This window comes from Alternaria novae-zelandiae (genome assembly GCF_023758075.1).
Source record: "Alternaria novae-zelandiae strain BMP 2774 chromosome Unknown scaffold_7, whole genome shotgun sequence".
Classification (NCBI taxonomy): Eukaryota; Fungi; Ascomycota; class Dothideomycetes; order Pleosporales; family Pleosporaceae; genus Alternaria; species Alternaria novae-zelandiae.
Genome location: NW_026056967.1, coordinates 1256461 through 1275740, shown reverse-complemented (window position 1 = coordinate 1275740; position 19280 = coordinate 1256461). Strand labels below are relative to the sequence as shown.

Here is a 19280-nt window from a genome sequence, read left to right as displayed (position 1 = left end):
TAAGCTAGCTACTAAAGATATCTACTAGCTATATTTACTTAAAAAATTTTGCTTAGCTACCTATCTAGCTTTACGCTCTCTCTCTCTGCTACTGCTAGGCGCCTTTTCTTTTTAGCGATAATAGATGCTGCTGCTATTCTTAATCTAAGACTAGGTCTTTCTCTATAATCTAGAACTATGTCTTGTTCTAGAGAAGCTAGAGCTAGTCTAGTAGGCTACTAAAGAGATAGAATAATTTAGCGCTTTTAAAAGCGCTATTAGTGTCTTAGCTATTTATTAGTGTTAGAGGCTTAGCTGTTTGTTATTTATAGCTCTATTGCTATAGCCTAAATTTAGTAGTTCTTCTTAGCTTGCCTCTAGCGGCTCTACTACCTATAAGACCTAGTAATTTAGGCGGCTTTTTCTCTCTCTATAGCGTTGCTAATAGCTGCTAGCTTTAGGCTAGTTGCTGCTGAATTTGCTTATTTAGTGCCTACGTTGTTAGCTCTAATAGCCGCTAATAATTTAAGCTAGTCTATTTCTAGTTCTACTTTAAAATTTATTAGAATTTTAAGATCTTCTTTATAGTTTATATAACTATAAGTATATCTATACTATTTTCTATACAAAAATAGTACCTCTAAGATAGTTACTGCTATCTAAACTCTGCGCTGCAAAATTTAAGCTAAACAATATTTCTGTATACTATATAGAGACTGCAATTTTCTAGTAACTAAGTAGTAGCTTTAGTAAACTATAGTTATTAGGCGCGCGTAGTTCTCTAGGTACTACGTAGTAGCTTTAGCAAAGTATAGTTAGCTAGAGTAAGAGTTCTAGAAGCGTGTTTTACGTAATAGACGTCTTTAGCGTAGAGTATTCTGTAAGGCAGAATCTAAAAATTTATAGTAGGTAGCCTTATCTTTAATAACTAAGAATATTCTAAGATTGTTAGAGAGGTAGAATTACTGCTTATAAATAACTTCTTAAAGCTTTTCTAGTTTAGGTTCTAACTAGAGCGTATAATATAAAAGGTAATACTTAGTAAATAGAGGCTGCTGCAGTAGCTGTGTAGATTCTAGTTATCTTTACCTCTACTTTTTTAAGCATAATAAGCTTATATAAGAAACGCTAAAAGCTATAGATTAATAGCTAAAGATTAGTTCTAGGAAGTAGAAGACTTTATCTCTATAACTTAGCCTAAACCTGCTATTTAAAAGGCCTCTCTGTCTCTTTTAGAAATACTCTTTAATTAATATTAGATAAGAGCTTGTTTAGAATAAGCTTTAGTTCTCTCTAGTTCTTAAGGGCTCTACGCCTAGAAGAAGTATCTAAATTACTATGTTATAGAAGGTTGTAGGCTCTATTAAAGAGAACGCTTACGTGCCTAGTAAGAGAGTTTAAAAAGAGAGAAAGAGAAAAATAGGTATCTTTATTTTGCTGCGCAAAACCTAGGCTTATAACCTATTAAAATAGGATAAGATAAAGATTAATTAAATACTAAAAGTGGGCGGCGAAGCCGCCCCTATATGCTAGCTACTAAGGTGGCTGGGAACCAGCCACCTGAATATTCAAATTCCAACAGAGCGAACGACGCAAATGGAACCCAATAGAGAGCATACTTTCGTGGCTTGAGGAGACGACTGACGATGCAATGACTGTTGGCGATCATTCCGATCTGCAGATGAGGGCAGCTCACACAGCTTGGACGGTGCGACATGTGGGACATGTTTCGGCTGTCAAGCGTGATGAAGAGGGGTAGAAACGACGAAGAACGGCGTTGTGAGAGCGGAAAGCTCTGCCGCACATCGATGCGTCACAAAATGATGCGTCCAAAGCATGCTGGGTGCTGCTGCCGTAATTTATGATGTTGCGGACGTAGTGAAACTGCGCTGTTACTTTTCCAACCCTAGAGGCAAATGTCAAAACATCAACCCCAGCAATTGCATTCTGCGTACGACAGACACTACAATGGACGATAAAGCCAAGGCATTCCTGGCTAATGTGGAAGGCGGAATCGTGCCAGTAACATGTCACGATGATGTCTTGCGAATCGCATACATTTATATCGATGAGGGGCTGTGGGACAGCCAGGGCGTATATGATGTTGTGGAGAAGCTGCACGCGCATGGCTGGTCTTTTGGTGAGGACGAGCTCCGCTTCAATCGGTAAGCTACATCCTCATATGAGAATCCCTCATACCGATGTACCCAGCACCTGCACGTGTGTGACTAAGATAAAACAGTACCTTGGATATATTTTATCTCGCCCAGATCGCAGCAGCCTACTACCGCTGGACCGACCAACTAAATGGAGACGACCCTCTCACCTTCTCAGACTTCGACGCCTTCTACACTGCGCACCATGACCTCTTGAGTCCCACAGCCTGGCGCTCCTACTACTCCACCGCATTCCTTACCCAACCCACCACAGCACGCTTCTACCGCATGCCCGACCTCCAGGATCTTCCGGACTCGTCCTCCCCACTGTGTCTGCCGCGTGACAATCCGGTATCCAAACACGTCCTAAAGCTCCCCCGCTGGGCTTATACTGTGGGGCGGACTTGCCACAGGCAACCGTTCCTTCCATTTGACACGATTACTGAAATAGCCCTCCGCACGCTTGACACAGCCTTGACACGCCTACACGCGGCCTACCCCAGCACACCCCCCTTTTCAGAACCACATGCGCGCTTCTGGCTAGACGAGTACTACAAACCTCCCATCGCAGAATCGAAACAAGAAGCGTTGTCCACGAACACCAACACCCAGCTGGAGGGAGAGGAGAAGATCCCTTCATCTTCGAGCCCTACATCTGACCCATCGCCTCGCAAGGACAACCGCGAAGCATGGGGGCCCCATCACTTTGGGCTCAATGTCGCGTCGGGATTGTATGATATACACAGTTTGGAAGCACAGTACCTCGCACAGGTTTCTTCGGGTAAGGTTGTCGAACCAGAACCTAGCAAGCCAGTGTTTTTCTGGTGTGGGATACCGGATGGAGGGACTGCAGATCAAGCGTTGCAGAGGGGGTGGCAGGAAGAGATTGGGAGTGAGGAGGAGGTCGAGTTCCTAGCCGCTGTTGCGATGGAGGAGACAGCCGGACTAGGAGCTGGAGCAATCAAGGTGGATGAGTTGGACTGTTCAATCCGGTCACATATCCTACTTGCGGTCATGCAGGCTGCGTTGGTAGAGAACATGCAAGAGAGAGAGCATTTCTTGGGGGAGCTGGAGAGGCGGATGGTACAAAAGGGGAGGATTGGTGAGGAAAGAGCAGGGAGATGGGTTAGGCAGGCCTTGGAAATTATGGTGCCTTATGTACGCGTGTGGCAGGGCGAATGGCCAGGTGCAGAGAAGAGAGGGGAGATGCTGCGCCGGATCTTGGTGGAGAATCCACTGCTCTTTGCACGCTGGAAGTTGTCGCCTGTTTTAAGGCAGTTCGCTTTTGACGACGCAAAAGTTGACTGTCTCGGCTGCCAAGCGGCGTACTGTTAACTACTGTCGAGATCCCTTCACCCGGATAGTAGACAACTGTTGGCATACCCTACTGGTGAATGTAGTCGACAATCGTGTAGTATCTACTGCCTAACACGGGCCGATACCTGGGTGGGCTCAAAGCAGAACTTGTGTCGCAGAACCGTGAATCTTGCTAATGATCAAAGCTGCTTTTGAACGGCTTTTGGTATCCGTAGTCGACCTATCCAGACGCGATTGACTGTAAGCTGTCGTGGAATTCCACCGTCGCGGTTTACCACGCTGCGATGCCGCTTACATGTTTGATTGGAATTCCCAGAATAAATAGAGTGCGCCTTTGACGATAGCCCCCCACAAAACTGACGTTGTATCCAAAGGAACAACGGCTAATGCGACAGCGGCTGGGTGCTGCTGCTGCTGCCGTCATTTATGATGCTTGCGGACGTAGTGAAACTGCGCAGCCGTTGGGTCCCCTGATAGCGTTGGGCGCCATGCCGGATGCGGGCTTAATTGGCAGCCATGGAGGTAACGTGAAGACGCGAGGACGCGTCGAGGGGCGCTTTTCTTTGTGCGTGCCTGGCCAGCTCCACCGACGCGACCCATCGCGTCCGAGGTTCATTGATCAGCGACGCATAATTTCACGGCATCAGGGACCGTGTCATGGTCGCTGACATCGCCTTTGCCAGCCGCGAATCCTGTCATTGCGCGGAACCGGATCGCAGCCTCGCGCTACGCCTCTCTCCCACCATCGGTCCTTCAACACGACATTTGCCCCTCAGGGGAACGCCAAACGGCCTCTACATGGGGCCTCCGGTGGACGGCCGCAATTTGTTGATTCGCGGATGCAAGCGATGAGCCGACGCTGGCTGTTGCACCGCGGCGGCGTCGATTGCTTTTCGCAAAGTTTCTTGGGTGCCTGGCCAAAGCTTCAACCCTTTACAGAGCCCTGCGCAAAGAACGCGACCAGTCATCTCATCACTTCATCGTGCCGTGCGAATGCTCGTCGCATGCCTCAAGCAAAAAGCACGGTTTGAGACATTAGAAGTGTCGGTCCTCAGGTCCTGCTAACATGTCCTGAGCGGGCTCAGTTGTTTGCGGTAGAGGAACACGCCATGCCACCGGCGCACAACTAGCGCCATCAGCCTTCTTTGTTCCGCCCTTGTTTCACAACCTTGCACAAGTGTTGCTTGGTCCAGGACCGGGGGCTCAGCCGTCCTGACTCTTAGCTCTGGAAGAGGCAAAGTGGAACATGTGATATCGCGTTTACGCGTTAGGTCCATTTACGCGTCCAATCGCGTCGCAATTCACCCTCACCCTGGCCGAGGGCCGGAAAGTGGCCTCCTGTGAGGAGTCAGGTATATATACACGGCTGCAGTCGCCTAGTACTTGCATGCTATCGTCCTATTTGCCCTACGACGTTTCTGCCTAAGGATCTTTCGGAGTCGTCTGCTTTGCCTACTTGTACTCGTACGCTTGCTGCCTACTCACTGCACCTATAAGTATCAGCGATACCTCTTCGCACCGAAACCATCCATCGTAAACACAGCATTCCAACATCGCATCATCATGTTCTCATCAAACCGCACGCGCCATCAAGAGGGCAGCTTCTCGAAACATCGCGCATCCAAGTCCAAATCACACAAGAAGAACCCCTCCTTCAGAGACTCACCGAGGAGAGTAGAACGACTAGCACAGCATGCCCAGGCATCATCACCACAATCGAACCAAACTTCTCCAACACTGGGAAGGTGAGTCTGTTCTTTTACGATGAAAGCCGAAGAAACTTTACTGACAACTTCCGTCAGTGCCATCATCACTATCTCCGTCGGCCGCGAGCAGCGACTATTTGCAGCGCACGAAGACGTTCTATCGCATTCTCCCTGGTTCCAGACTCTCTGTAGCGGTCAGTTCTTCCAGTCTACCAACAAGCGCATCGACCTACCCGACGAAGAGCCCGAAGTCTTCTCATCGATCCTCGAGTACCTCTACAAGGGCGACTACTACCCACGTATGGAGTATGACAAGAAGCGAAACAGCTGGAACCTTGAAGATGGTGGAAACGCCAACAACGCCCACGAAGCCATCGTTCAGTCTTCGGTTGGACCGATACTGAAAGACACCGTCATCTACTGTCAAGCCGACAAGTACGGACTCCAGGAACTGAAGAAACTTGCGCTCAAGAAGCAAGGCCTCCAATCTGGCATCCAATGCTCGACTATCTTAACCTCCGCCCGTTACGCATATGCCAACACTCCTGACAACGACTCCAAGCTTCGCGCACACTACCTCGCGCTCATCATCCGCGCCCGACACACATTTAAGCGCAGCGGCACAATGCAGAACGAGATGGAGAACGGTGGCAAGCTCTTCTTCGACTTGTTCGTTGCCATGGTCAACCACATGGACGACCTTTCAGCGAAGTCGCCGCACTAAGTTGCTGCCATCGCATTTGATCCTTTCGAGCTTCCCTTGAGTAGCTTGCCCTCTTCATCGCCCCCAACTAATGACTCCTTTCATCTGCTATTTCTTGACCTTCTTGTATATACACCTTGCGTTTCAGCCTCGCGGCTATGCCTTTTCTTTACTGGGTTCTGCTTCAGTCTGGGTTTGTTGCTGCACGGCGTTACGGTCTGGATATACCTTTCTGGCACTCATTCACGCCACTGTTGTACTATACTTATCTCTTTACCTGGCTTGGTTTTCCTTATCTTTCCCGTCTTCTCCATCGGCCTCAAAATTGCCTAGATGCGCAGGCCTTTTCGCATTGGTTCAACTTTCCTCTCTGCATCTCAAGACAGAAAACACTTCCTGGCTATCCAAGTTACCAGAATGGTTGCGCTTTACTTATGTCCTTCGTCGCGTTTTTGATTCTCCTTTAGGGAAGCCAGTTCCTTCCCTACAATTGTTGCAGTATTATCTGCAGGACGGCAGCATCAAATTGTAACAGGACTTGGTCGCATCCTTCGTACTATGTTTCAAGCGATTAATGATAGCATACAATATCACGAATACTTACGCTTGCATTCTTCGATTATCGTATCTAACCCGACGTGATGGCGCATGTCGCAGTAATTCATTTAGGCCTCCAACTGCTCATAGCGACCATGCTGCTCAGCCTTGATCCTCCGTCTCCACACTGGCTTGGCTGATATCATTGGCCGGCAACACGGCATCTACGCAGCACGCACTTCACAACCTCCAAGTATATATTTGGAACGATGACCAAGCGCATGTGGAATTGATGATACGATAGACACCGTGATTACCATATCCGCAGTACTTGCCAGTTTTGTCACAACTTTACACACCACGCAACACGATTACCACAAAGCCATGTTCCCCGAAAAACCACCTCGACACTCCGCCCAAGCCATCGGCGCAAAACGCGTCGGAGGAAAGAAAGTTCCAAAGCAGTATCGCAAGTATCACCCGAACCATAAGAACAACAGTAAAACGGGGGGCAATGTCGCTACCAAGTTTGCGCACAACCTGATACGCGGAGTGAAGTCTATTATCGAATCGCTCTAGGTAGGACAGCTCCGGGGCAAAGCAGCAGGGTACATAGCGACTAAGGCAAGTGGGCTGCGAGCGGAAGCAGGAGGAAAGAAGGAAAGACAGAAAGGGTCAGCCGTGAGCTGAGGTGCGTCGGCGAACGCTATACTTGACGCCAGTCCGGGATGAACCATACAAAGCGGGATGGAGAACGAAAGCAGCGTCTTAACGATGCCCGAAGACAAAGCCAAGTGGATAAGCAGGACTCGGCATGGAGACGAGGGAACGCCGCCGATCGATTCCCGTTGACTCATCTTCTCAAACGCTCCACATGCGCGGACTAGGCGTGGCACTGGTACTTGCTGGTACAGTCACAGTTATTCAGCCGGCATACTTGGCTGTTCATGCAAGATGCGACAAGGACACCATCTGCACGTCGAAGCGAGGCGGAAGCAATGTATCGCGTCGCGTCGCGTTGGGCTGGTAGTGCAAGTGGGGTAAAGATGGACAGGGCGGCGGGTTGGGTGTGGGCCGGGGCCTGCAACGCGATATCAGCTGAGAGGGCGACAGCGCGTCTGTGCGGGACGCGGCTTGGGGTCCTGCACCAGTCACTGGCCGCGTCGAAGAGCCGGCTTGTCTCACGAACCATGCAAGGGAGGGGTTAGATAAAGGAAATACCAGGGATACAAAGTTTGAGGCAGATCGGTAGCATTTATTGAGATATTGGCGATTTCAACTTGCCTTCCTTCGTCGTCAATCCCCACTTGGCGCGATGGTGTGGTGCATCGCACATCGTCGTTCCATGCGCATCGAGGCTGCTTACACATGCGATCGCGCATCTGCTCCCAGCTTGGACAGTGACGTGTCGTGGTTCGTGATTGTGATAGAGCAAGGAGTTGATCTGTATGGTAGTCGGGAGCAGGCCGACGTTTTTAGGCATCAGACCCCTGTGCCCGGAAATGCGCCCTTCTTGTTCATGACTACCATGCCGTGTTCGCGCGAGATGTAGCCTTTCATCAGACCCTGCAATCTGGGTTAGCCGAGTGGGTTCTTGGTGTGACATCCGTGACGAGGCTGCCTCAGAGCCGGGTAAGACCTATAGAAGCCCAACGCTGGGGCATAGCGTACGCACCTTGTAAATCTGGTTTGCCAATAGGCACTCGACCTCGTCGTCCTCCACTGCTTGGCCGCTGCCTTCGCCTGCAATACCCATCCTGAGCGCGGCGGCAAAGTTTGCTAGCGGTACTCGCGACTTCCGTATCCGGTCCTTCTCCGTCTGTCCTTCTTTGAGATCGTCAAAGCCACCAGCGAGGTAAACCTTTCGGAGAAGGTTGCGCAAAGCGATGTCGCGGCTCCGCTCCAGAGTAAGGAAGATGCGCCGTCTGACAAACTCTGGTTCGCCTTCTGCCAGTGCCTTGTCGAAGCCCGTAAGATCGCCTCGTTTTATGCAGGATACGAGGGGGCCGAAAATGCGTTCTAGACGAGGGGCTTCGGCGAGTAGGCTGGCGGTGGGAACCTTGTGTTGAGTGATCAGGCGGCAGGGAATGAGGTATGTGAGTATGAGCCTGAACTGTTAGTTCCGAGGAGTTATCCGTTAGATTGACCTAACTCACGATTTGTTTTGTTGCGACTTTGACCAGCAAGATTCCCATGCCTGCTGCAAGCTGCTTTCTGCCTTGGCGTAGTCTTCCTGCAGGAACGCCAGCACTCCAAGATAGTATTTGTATGTGACTCGATGCGCCCGCGGGTACAGCTCAAATGTAGGTAGGTCGGACTGTGCTTCGATCGATCGTACAACGTTCTTGGATAAGCTAATTGCTTTCAACTAGGTACATGCGCGTTAGCTGTCGTTACACCACGCAGACTGCGATCGGGCTTACTTTGAAATACGTCTTGAACTGAAGGTTGGCTATGCAATATACACCCCACTTTCGCGATTGTGACATGTCGGGGTTCCTGTCACCCAGACAAAGGGCAAAGATCCTGTTGAATACTCGCGCAGCTTCTTCAAGCTTCTGATTTTGAGGTGCTGTGCTCACGATATCGTCTGAGTAGCCGGTGTTGAGAGCTGCTGGTTTCGACTTGGCCAATTGCTCGTCTGCTTTGATTGCTATCTTCCTAAGATGATTTGCAGTGAAGTACAGGGTGAATATGGCCCATGCTGGTAGCAGTCCACCAGATATGTGCTTGATGAAGATGCTCGTCAGGTCCTTCCACGTATCGTATACTGCCAGGTATTGACGCTCATTCAGCTTGCCCTGATTTGCTGCTTCGTCGGTCTTGATGATCTCTTTGACAGCGCGCCAATAAGTAGCAATGATATCAACCCAGGGAGAAGCCTTGGCCTTTTTGGGGTTCATTCGCTGTTCGAGCGCATAAATAACATCGCCTTCAATCTTCTCGTCACTGGATGCGCGGTAGAAGTCGTATAGCCGGCCAGGGTCATGCGCGGGTGCGACTGGACTGAAGAAGTCTGCGACGGGTTGCGCAAGGCCACTGGCCAGTGCCTGATGGAAAGGCACGAGTGCAGCTTGCATGGCGGCCATGAGGGATTCGGTCGGGTTACGGGATGTCGGTTGTCGCGTGAATCTGAAGGTTTGCGCGACTTCAGTTGGTACTCTCAGCCCTTTGACATGGTGCGGATTGTTTGCTGAGAACCAACTGGTGGGTGTTCTAGTGGTCCTCGAGGTGGTCGGGTGTTTGGGCTGTTTGTTCGCCGACGTCCATAGCGCCTGCCGCCAAGTTGTTGTGGGCCCCTGCTCAACTCGGCTAGCGCGCACAAGGTGGTGTCGAATTCGCTTGTCAATCCACGATGGAGACGACCTGACTGAACTTCTCAACTCAAGGTACTAACCTCACAGCACAATCAAGGTCAGTCTACGTCGCCAGCTCGTGCCCATACCGCCCGCTAACCAGTCGCAGATGGGTAAGCAATTTTCTTCGTCCGCAACATCGTCCCGTCCAGCAATTGCAGCCGATGGAATTTTCGAACGAGGCCAGCGCGACCATGACCGTCTCTCACCATCGCGATAAAACGACACCGAGCTGGGGTTGAGTGGGAAGGAGCTTTGGTGGTGTGCATGCACAGCGGACAGGCCAACGGCGCCGAAAACTTATGACAACGGCAGCGAAGCCCGTGAGATCGTCCGCATGCGACAAATTCGAATACGACCGTACTCGATTGCCCTAACCCGACCGCCTTCCCCAACCACGACTGCTGCAATTGCTGGACTAGGACAAAATATTGTTATTGAAGCAGTACTGACGATGCTTCAGCACGCTTCCAGGAATACCAGATCATCGGGCGCCATCTGCCCAGCGAGACCAACCCCTCGCCCAAGATCTACCGCATGCGCATCTTTGCGACCAACGAGGTTGTCGCCAAGTCGCGGTTCTGGTACTTCCTTGGCAAGCTCCGCAAGATCAAGAAGGCCAACGGTGAGATCGTCTCCGTAAACCAGGTATGTCGAGGCAGCAGAAGACGGCGCTACAACAAACTGACCCGGTTCAGATCCACGAGAAGAAGCCCCAGAAGGTCAAGAACTTCGGTATCTGGCTCAAGTACGACTCGCGCTCCGGTACCCACAACATGTACAAGGAGTACCGCGAGATGTCCCGTGTCGCCGCCGTCGATGCTCTGTACCAGGATATGGCCGCCCGTCACCGATCGCGCTTCAGGTCCGTTCAGGTATGATCAAATCGACTCAGCCGTCTGCGTCAAATCACTCACACTCAATCTAGATTCTCAAGGTTGTTGAGGTCGAGAAGGCCGACGACCTCCGCCGCCCATACATCAAGCAGCTCCTCACCAAGAACCTCAAGTTCCCGCTGCCCCACCGCATCAACAAGAAGGTTGGAAAGAAGGTCTTCTCCTCTACCCGACCATCCACTTTCTTCTAAGCGTGTTTCTCATTACGGAGTGCGGTCTGGATGGGAAGGGATGTTATGGGTTTCCCTCGGTTATGCATGCTTCACGAAAAGAAGTACATTAGGAACGAATGAAAATCCCTGATACCTCCATTCGGCCGTCGGTGCGCGTGATGCAGTTTGGGGTGCTAGCTAGGCACGCGCGTGAAGGCGATACTTGCAGGGACGTCGAACAAAGGCGATACCGAGGGATGAGTTGGACGATAGACAATGAAGTCATGCCAATACACTTGAGCAGTACATGTTGCATTTTAACCCATTTTCTAACATGCGATTAGATCTTCGCCCTCCCTGTTGGCGCCACCTTTGGCCTTCCCAGTGTGTCTATTGGCATCCACCATGGGTACCCAGTCACATTTGTCGTGTCCATGGTTCCCGTGAACTTCGCTGGCCTCTTCTCCATAAAGGATTTCACACCCTCCGTGTTATCGCTATGGCTAGTTAGCTTATGCCTACCGATCAGTAGCAAGGAGGACTTACGGCGATCCAAACAACTCGTAGATGACCCTGCTATCCAACAAATGCTGACCCTCAGGACTCCCCGCATCCCTGTACATCAGCTCCTTCATCAGATACGTACTCACGCCACTCGTGTTCTTCACCACGTCTTCTGCAACCTCGAGCGCCCTCGGCAACACGTCTTCCGCCTTGTCGCACACCTCCGCAAACAAGCCATCCCAGACCTTGTGACTAGCAAGATACGTGCTGCCTGTCGTCACAGCCTGCATAGCGCGACTATGGCCGATCAACCGGGGTAGGAAGAAGGAAGAACACGCTTCCATGATGAGTCCACGGCGCGAGAAAACAAAGCCTATCTTCGCCGACGCAAACGCTATGCGGATGTTCATGGGGAGAGTCATCGTGATGCCAATTCCAACTGCGGAACCTTGCAGCGCGGCGATTGAAGGCTTGCGGCAATGATGGATGGCTAGGGCTACGCGTCCGCCTCTGAATATTTCTTGTGTTAGCATACTGTTCTTTATCAATTTGACCAACCCAGCCTCGTTCTCTTTGATCACGGAACAGCGATTGGAAACATCGTCAACACAGCAATAAAAACACCCAACATACCCATCCCGATGATCCTGCACCCTCTCCGCGTCCGCCCCATTAACCCCCTCCCCAAACCCCTCATCTAGATCCGCGCCCGCACAGAAGATCCGCCCATCTCCTGTTACCACGATGCATTTCACCCGCTCGTCTGCATCGAACATGCCGTATGCTTCTTCAATCTCCGCGCGCATCGTGTCGGTGAAGGCATTGTGGTTTCCGGGCCTGTATAATGTGAGGATGATGACAGAAGGCTCTTTGTCATGGTGCTGAGTGCGGATTTGGGTGAATTTCAGGTCGTTGTAGGAAGTGGGGAGGACGATGTCTGGTTTGTGGCGGGGGGTTTCTTTGGGGGACATTTTTGGCTGGAGTTTTGGTTTGATTTGGATGGGTGGGTGGATGACAGTCGATGTTTGGGGGAATTAAATGCTAGTTACATGCGCGTGGTACGTACGTATCCCATGTTGTCCGGAGGCGTGGACGTGCTTGTCGCGTTGATGATGCGGGGAGACGCGGAACCGAGGTACGCGTTGGCGGTGCTCGACGTCGAAGGTTTGGGTTCGGGTAAGCTCATCTCACCTATTACAGCGGTAATAAGCAAAAGTAATATACAGTAGAGCTGCTAAGCTTATATTTAGTGCTACTTTAGATAAATTTCTATTTAATTTAAAAAGCCTTTATTTTTTACATTTTATATAAATTATAAAGCTTTTCTTTTTTTATTAATATAATTATAAATAAGCCTAGTACTTTAAAGTATAAAAAGTAACTAACTAAAGATAAAAAACTTATAGTAATAATACTTCTTAATACTAGCTATATATAGTTTTAAATAGCTACTTACTTAAGCTTATTATATAAGTAAGTAAAATATATTAAATTTAGCTCTATTACTTTAAAAAAAAATTTAGTAAACTTTCTTTACTTAGCTATAAATAAGTAAAAAAACTTATTTAATTTATTTAATTATTTAAAAAAACTTACTAAATAAGCTACTTAGCTTTATTTTTTTACTTTTTAGATTAGTATATAAAAGAATACTTAGTTTACTATACTTTTTATAATACTAAATATACTAAAAAAATTACTTTTTTTAAACTACTACTTTTAAAAATAAATTATACTAAAAAGAAGCTTTAAGCTAAAAATTATAAAAATTAAATACTTAAGTAGTAAAACTTAATTTTTTAAAGTAATAAAACTTAAGTAACTAAAAATTACTATAAAAAAATATTATAGAATATACCTCTAGATACTTCTTAAAAGTATAGCACGTAATTATACTAGTATAGATTAAGATAAGCTTTTAGAAGCTTTACTACTTAAGAGAGCTTTCTAAGTAAGCTTATAATATAATAATTTATTTTTTATTTATTTTTATACTTCTAGACATAATAGTTATAAGCTTAGTACTTTAAGAAAATAATATAGTTCTATATTTATATACTTAAAATATAAGGCGTTTAATAAAGTATAGCTATACTAATTCTATTACTAATCTTTACACTTTTATAGAAGTACTACTTTATTACTTATAATAAGTAACTTTATAATAATTTTTATAAAAGCTTTTATACTTACTAACTTAGCGTATTAGTCTAAGTAGTTTACCTAGTTTAAATTTTATACTTTAAGTAAAGAAATTTAGACTAATATTAACTCTAATACTAAAATAGCTACTTTTATCTAGATAAGCGTTTTAACTACTCTAGAGCTAGTAGTAATTATATAGAATACTTTAGTTAATAAGCTCTACGCTAATAAGTATAACTTATTTATTATAAAGTATAAAGTATAAGTAATAAAATAGTAGTTAAAGAGTACTTATATTAGATATCTTTAGAACTAGATTAATTAGACTATTAGTCTAAAGCTTTTAGCTTTTACTATACTCTTTATTTCTATAAAGAAAAAGGCTATATTATAAGTACTTATTAAATATCTTAAGTTTATACTTTTTCTAAAGAAGAACTATACTAAGAATCTTATATACTTATAGTATAGAGTATACTTCTAAAAAGTATAATAAAAATATATTAACGCTAAGCGCTAGTAATAAAAATACTTCTATATTTTAGCTTAAGCTAAAGCGTATAAACTTACTAAAGTTAATAATATACTTACTATCTAGAACTATTTAAAAGTAATTAGTATTAAGCTTACTTTAAAATAAAAGTACTTTATATAGTAAAACCTTATTAAAGCTCTTACTATTAGTAAAACTTAGATTACTTTTAAATAAGTGTTAAAGATTTTTACTACGCTAATCTAAGAGTATACTACTTACTCTACTAGTAGAGGTAGTATATTTACTATTATAAAAGTACTATAATAAGCTTCTAATAATAATAACTTATTCTAAAAGCTTAAAAAGAATTACTCTTATAAATAGTACTATAAGTAGTTTACTACTATATATAAGCGTTTAGAAATAGCGCTTATAAGTAAACTTCTAAAGCTTTCTAATAAAGCTAAAGCTAAGATTACTACTAAGCTTAGAGACTTAAAGTATAATAGCCTATAGAAAGCTCTTAATAAAAAGAGATAGACTACTCTATAGTAAGTATAGATTAAAAGCCTAAACTTTATCTATCTAAAGTTAATTTAAGTAATATTTATTAACTTTACTCTTATTATAAGTTAGCTAAGTATTAGTAGTATATACTCTACTATAAATTTTAACGTCTACTTACTTTTTATAAGTACTATCTTAGATAATAAAGTAGTAGTATATCTTATTAATAATATATCTTTACTTAAGCTAAAAACCTTTATAAGAGTATATAAATTCTATACTATAGAAGTAAAAAGCTTTTTTTTCTAAGTACTTAGATATAGTATATAAAGAATTAGAAACGCTTTAACTAGAAAAAAAGAACTATATATAAAGAATTTTATTCTAATAAGCGTAGCGCTTATAGAGAGTTTCTATATTAATATTATTTTAGAAGTAGCTCTTAATAAAGCTAGACTATAGTACTTAGAGTTAGACTTAATACTTTATATAGAAATGCTTACTAATAACTTTATACTAGTAAAGCTTAAGAAGAAGTATAAGCTTACGTTTATTAAATATAATTTTTTAAAGTTTTACTTAACTATAATAAGTGTAACTAATAACTAGCGCTTATAATAATTTTAGAGAAGCTTTTCTTAGTTTAATTTAGAGAAGCTTTAGCATATAAAAGTAGACTACCTAGATCTAAAAGCGCTCTAAGCTCTTATTAAGAATATATATAATATATATATTAAAAGAATAAGCTAAAGTAAGTATAAGTATTACGCTATTACTTATATAAGATAGCGTATCTCTAGATAACTACGTAAAAAAGCTTTAAGATCTTATTAGAAAATTTTATAAAATCTTTTTAACTTTCTTACTAGTTATAATAAAGAGCTCTAAATTATAGTACTTAAAGATAATTATAGTAGTAAAATCTATTAATATACTCTCTAAGCTAAAACGCTTATAGAAATTATAAAAGTCTTCTATAACTTTATAAGCTTTCTTATAGCTTAGTATAAGCTTAATATTTATATTATTATCTAAGATAATAATATTATAACGCTACCTTAGAGAGATAAGTTATACTTTAAGATATAGACTAAAGAGTAGAGTATTATTATAAAGCGCACTTTTATTTATACTTATAAACTAAATAGAAAAGTAGAGAGAGTAGATTAAAAGATAATTACTAAGTTTATTAAGATAAGAGTTAGTGTAAATCTTTCTAAAAAGCTCTAGCTAAATATTATAAAAGTAGTAACCTAGCTATATAATATAAGCTTATTATATACTTATAATCTCTTAGTACCTAATACTATACTTAATATATAGTATATAAAGTATAGTAAGAAGATTTATACTATTATAGCTAATCTTTACCTAAATTAAAGTACTATCTATACTTATAGCTATAAAGCTTACCTACTTAATAAAGAGTAAGTAGCTAGATAATATAAGTACAACTTTAAAGTTATACTAAGAGGCTATATTAAATACCTAGTAGAATATAAGGTATCTAATATTTATAGAATATAAGTTCTAAAGCTTAATTAAATAATTATAATAAGAAACGTAAGCTTTAATAAAAAGCTTTTCTATAAAAGCAGCGCTAAAGGTAGCTAGAAGTACTTAGTAAAAGAGCTTATATATATTATTAATCTTCTATATAAGAATAAGCTATATAATATAAAAGAAGTATATAAAAATATCTTTAACTAGCTCTACACTATAGTAGATAAAATATAAAACTAGTATACTTCTAAAGACTCTATCTAAAAGCTAGAGAGTAGTATATTATAGCTTACTATTAAATAAGCTAGCTAGCCTAATTAATAAGTAGTATATAATATATTTTCTATATAAGTAAAAAGCTTAGCTAGCTAACTACTAGAAATCTATATAAACTCTTAAAAGTATACTAGCCTATTTACTCTAGAGTAAATACTAGAGCCTAAAGCGTACTAAACTATAAGATCTAGTTAGAAGTATAATAGTAGCGCCTAGAAAGTATACTAAACTAGAAAAAAGCGCCTACTAGTACTAAGTAATAAATAGCTTTCTAAAATAAAAAGCTTTTATTAAAATAAGGTATATAGTACTTATTAGAATAAAGTACTTCTAAGTATACTATATTTCTACGTATACTCTACGTTTAAAACTTCTTTAGAATAAAGTAAAATAAAACTACTACTTACTTCTAAACTAATACGCTAAAGGCGTAATTATAAAGAACTAATATAGTTAAGCTCTAGAATTAAAGAGTAATATAAAGAACTAGAAGTAGAAGAACTAAAAGTTTATACGCTATATAATCTATAAAATAGTATATAAAATAATAATCTTCTAAATAGTCTTTTCTAATACTTATATAGAGTAGAAGAAGACTATAAAAAGTTTATAACTATTTACTTAATTATAGTAGCTATAATCTTAGGTAATATACTTCTATAGAAGTATAAGCTATCTAAATATATATACTATAATTAACTACTACAGCTCTTAAAGAAGTATAAGAATCTTAGTAATTATTTATATAGTAAGCTCTTCTATAAAGCTTATAAGAAAGAGATTAATATACTTTATAGAGTAGATACCTAAAAGAAGATTAAGCGCTTCTTAGTATAAAAGTATTTACTTCTACTAAAGTAAATATTTATATATAAAGTTAATTAGAATAGCTACTTTATTAAGTGTAAAGCTTATATAGTAGTAAGAAAAGATCTATAAGTAATTAATTCTATATACTCTACGTATATAGTAATACTTATTTTATACTCTTTTAGAATAGTAATAGTAATAGTAGCTAAGTTTAACCTAGAGATTCTCTAGTTTAATATTATAAGAGTATTTCTTTATATACACTAAGAGCACTAGCTAGTTATAGTATATAATATACTAGATAGCTTTAAAAAGCCTAGTAAGTATTACTTTAATAAAGTGCTTGTACTTAAACGTATGTACAACGTAGCTAAGTAACATAGTATATAATTATAATGCAGGTATATTTTCTAAATACCTTTAATTATAGTAGGTAGTAGTATATATATTCTTTTAATACCTTTTAGCTATTAAAAGTAAGCTATAAAGTTCTAGGTTCTATAGCTTTATAGAAAAGAGAAAATAAAAATAAATAGTACTAATTCTATACGTTCTATAAGCCTTAGTAGTAGTAAGGTATATAGGCTAGTATATAGAGAAGTAGATCTAGGTTAAAAGAGTAGTAGCTAGAAGCTTAATGCTAGAGTTATAATACTACGTTAGCTAAGAAAAGAGCTAAAAGCTCTAGCAAAACTAAGTTCTAAGAACTAATACCTAAGGTATATACCTAGCCTAAGGTATGTACCTAGCCTAAGGCATGTACCTAGCCTAAAGCCTAGTAAGTATATAAAGCTTAAGTATACTTTCTATAAACTAAAAAACTCTCTACTACTTTAGTATAAAAAGCTCTTACGTATAGTAAAGAAAGTAGATTTTATTACTTCTAAAGAAGAGCCTTATCTTTTCTTTAATAACTAAAGAAAAATTCTTCTACTCTTCTACATTAATAATATACTACTTATATACTACTATATTACTTATTAAAAAGCTTTATAAGTTACTAATATAATAAAAGTAGTATATAACCTAGAAAAGAAAGGCCTAGTTAAATAGTTTCTAGAAGTAAGAGTATTATATAATTATACTACTTATACTATAACACTTATATATAATAAGTATTTAGATAAGCTTACTAAGAAGTTTAACTTAGAGAGTACTTTATTAAGTTCTACTATACTACTCTTAAGTTAAGAGCTTATAAAGTTAATAGATAAAGTAGATAAAAAAGTAGTTAAAAACTACTAAAAGCGTATTAGATTACTACTCTATATAGCTATTATACTATAGCTTAATATAGTATACGCTACTTTAAAGCTTTTATACTTTCTTATAAATCTAAGTAAAGAGTATATTAAAGTAGTTAACTAAGTAATTATATACTTATATAAAACTTACTATTAGGCTATCTACTATAAAGCGTACTCTAAAGTAAAGCTTATAATTTATAGTAACGCTTCTTTTATAGATAATCTAGAGACTAAGCACTTTTTATAAAGCTACTTTATTATACTCTTTAGAAGTACTATTATTTAGAAAGTAGTATAATAAGTAACTATAATAACTTTAACTATAAAAGTAAAGCTTTTTACTTTTAAGTATATTAGTAAAGAAGTAATAGCTCTTAAGAAGCTATTTTAGAAGCTTATACTTACTTTAGAAGTAGCGTAGATAATTTTCTATAATAACTAGTAGACTATATACTTAGTAGTTAGCACTAATAAGTATATAATAATACGCCTTAAATATATTAATATCTAAAATATATAGCTAAAATAAAAGTATACTAAAAAGTCTTTTAGAGTTAAGTACTTAAAGACTAAGAGTATACTAGCTAATAGGCTTACTAAAAATCTATTAGTTTAGTAATTTACCTACTTTAAAAAGTAGTTAAATATAAAGAATATTAAATTATTAGTAGTATTATAAAGCTTATAAAGTATAAAAGAGTTTTTAGCTACTCTTTTTAGAGAGTAGTAGAAAGTGTATTTTAAGTATAGCCTCTCTTATAGGTCTATAAAAAACTACTTATTAAAAAAGACTTTTATTAGAGTATACGCTCTAAAGAGCGTAGTAAAATAAATAAGTATATATCTAGAACTATAATTAGAGTAACGCTTCTTTAGTTATCTAAGTGTAAAGTTAAAAAAGTACTACTAGTTATTAGTAGTATTCTTATAAGCTTAGAGATACTTAAACTCTAAAGTAAAGAACTAAGAGAGTATAACTTTCTTTATAGATATAAATACGTAACTAAGCTT

At 40.7% G+C, this 19280-nt stretch overlaps 5 protein-coding genes across 5 annotated transcripts; 3 read left to right on the top strand and 2 right to left on the bottom strand.

Annotated features, from left to right (window-relative positions):
* Positions 1 to 1947: 1947 nt before the first annotated feature.
* J4E88_004427 (uncharacterized protein) lies at positions 1948 to 3470 on the top strand (the record flags this gene model as incomplete). Its single annotated transcript, XM_049398072.1, has 2 exons — positions 1948 to 2144; positions 2222 to 3470. 2 exons carry the CDS (start codon positions 1948 to 1950, stop codon positions 3468 to 3470), a joined length of 1446 nt encoding a protein of 481 aa, XP_049256517.1.
* A 1545-nt stretch (positions 3471 to 5015) lies between these two features.
* On the top strand, positions 5016 to 5882 carry J4E88_004426 (uncharacterized protein; the record flags this gene model as incomplete). Its single annotated transcript, XM_049398071.1, has 2 exons — positions 5016 to 5197; positions 5255 to 5882. 2 exons carry the CDS (start codon positions 5016 to 5018, stop codon positions 5880 to 5882), a joined length of 810 nt encoding a protein of 269 aa, XP_049256516.1.
* A 1998-nt stretch (positions 5883 to 7880) lies between these two features.
* On the bottom strand, positions 7881 to 9487 carry J4E88_004425 (uncharacterized protein; the record flags this gene model as incomplete). The annotated part of the gene is made up of 4 exons (XM_049398070.1): positions 7881 to 7964; positions 8074 to 8506; positions 8555 to 8766; positions 8822 to 9487. 4 exons carry the CDS (start codon positions 9485 to 9487, stop codon positions 7881 to 7883), a joined length of 1395 nt encoding a protein of 464 aa, XP_049256515.1.
* Positions 9488 to 10056: 569 nt separating this feature from the next.
* Positions 10057 to 10841, top strand: RPL20A (60S ribosomal protein L20A; the record flags this gene model as incomplete). The annotated part of the gene is made up of 4 exons (XM_049398069.1): positions 10057 to 10114; positions 10218 to 10402; positions 10453 to 10629; positions 10683 to 10841. The coding sequence occupies 4 exons, from the start codon at positions 10057 to 10059 to the stop codon at positions 10839 to 10841; spliced, it is 579 nt and encodes a 192-aa protein (XP_049256514.1).
* Positions 10842 to 11142: 301 nt separating this feature from the next.
* Positions 11143 to 12277, bottom strand: J4E88_004423 (uncharacterized protein; the record flags this gene model as incomplete). The annotated part of the gene is made up of 3 exons (XM_049398068.1): positions 11143 to 11299; positions 11349 to 11816; positions 11940 to 12277. The coding sequence occupies 3 exons, from the start codon at positions 12275 to 12277 to the stop codon at positions 11143 to 11145; spliced, it is 963 nt and encodes a 320-aa protein (XP_049256513.1).
* Positions 12278 to 19280: the final 7003 nt, after the last annotated feature.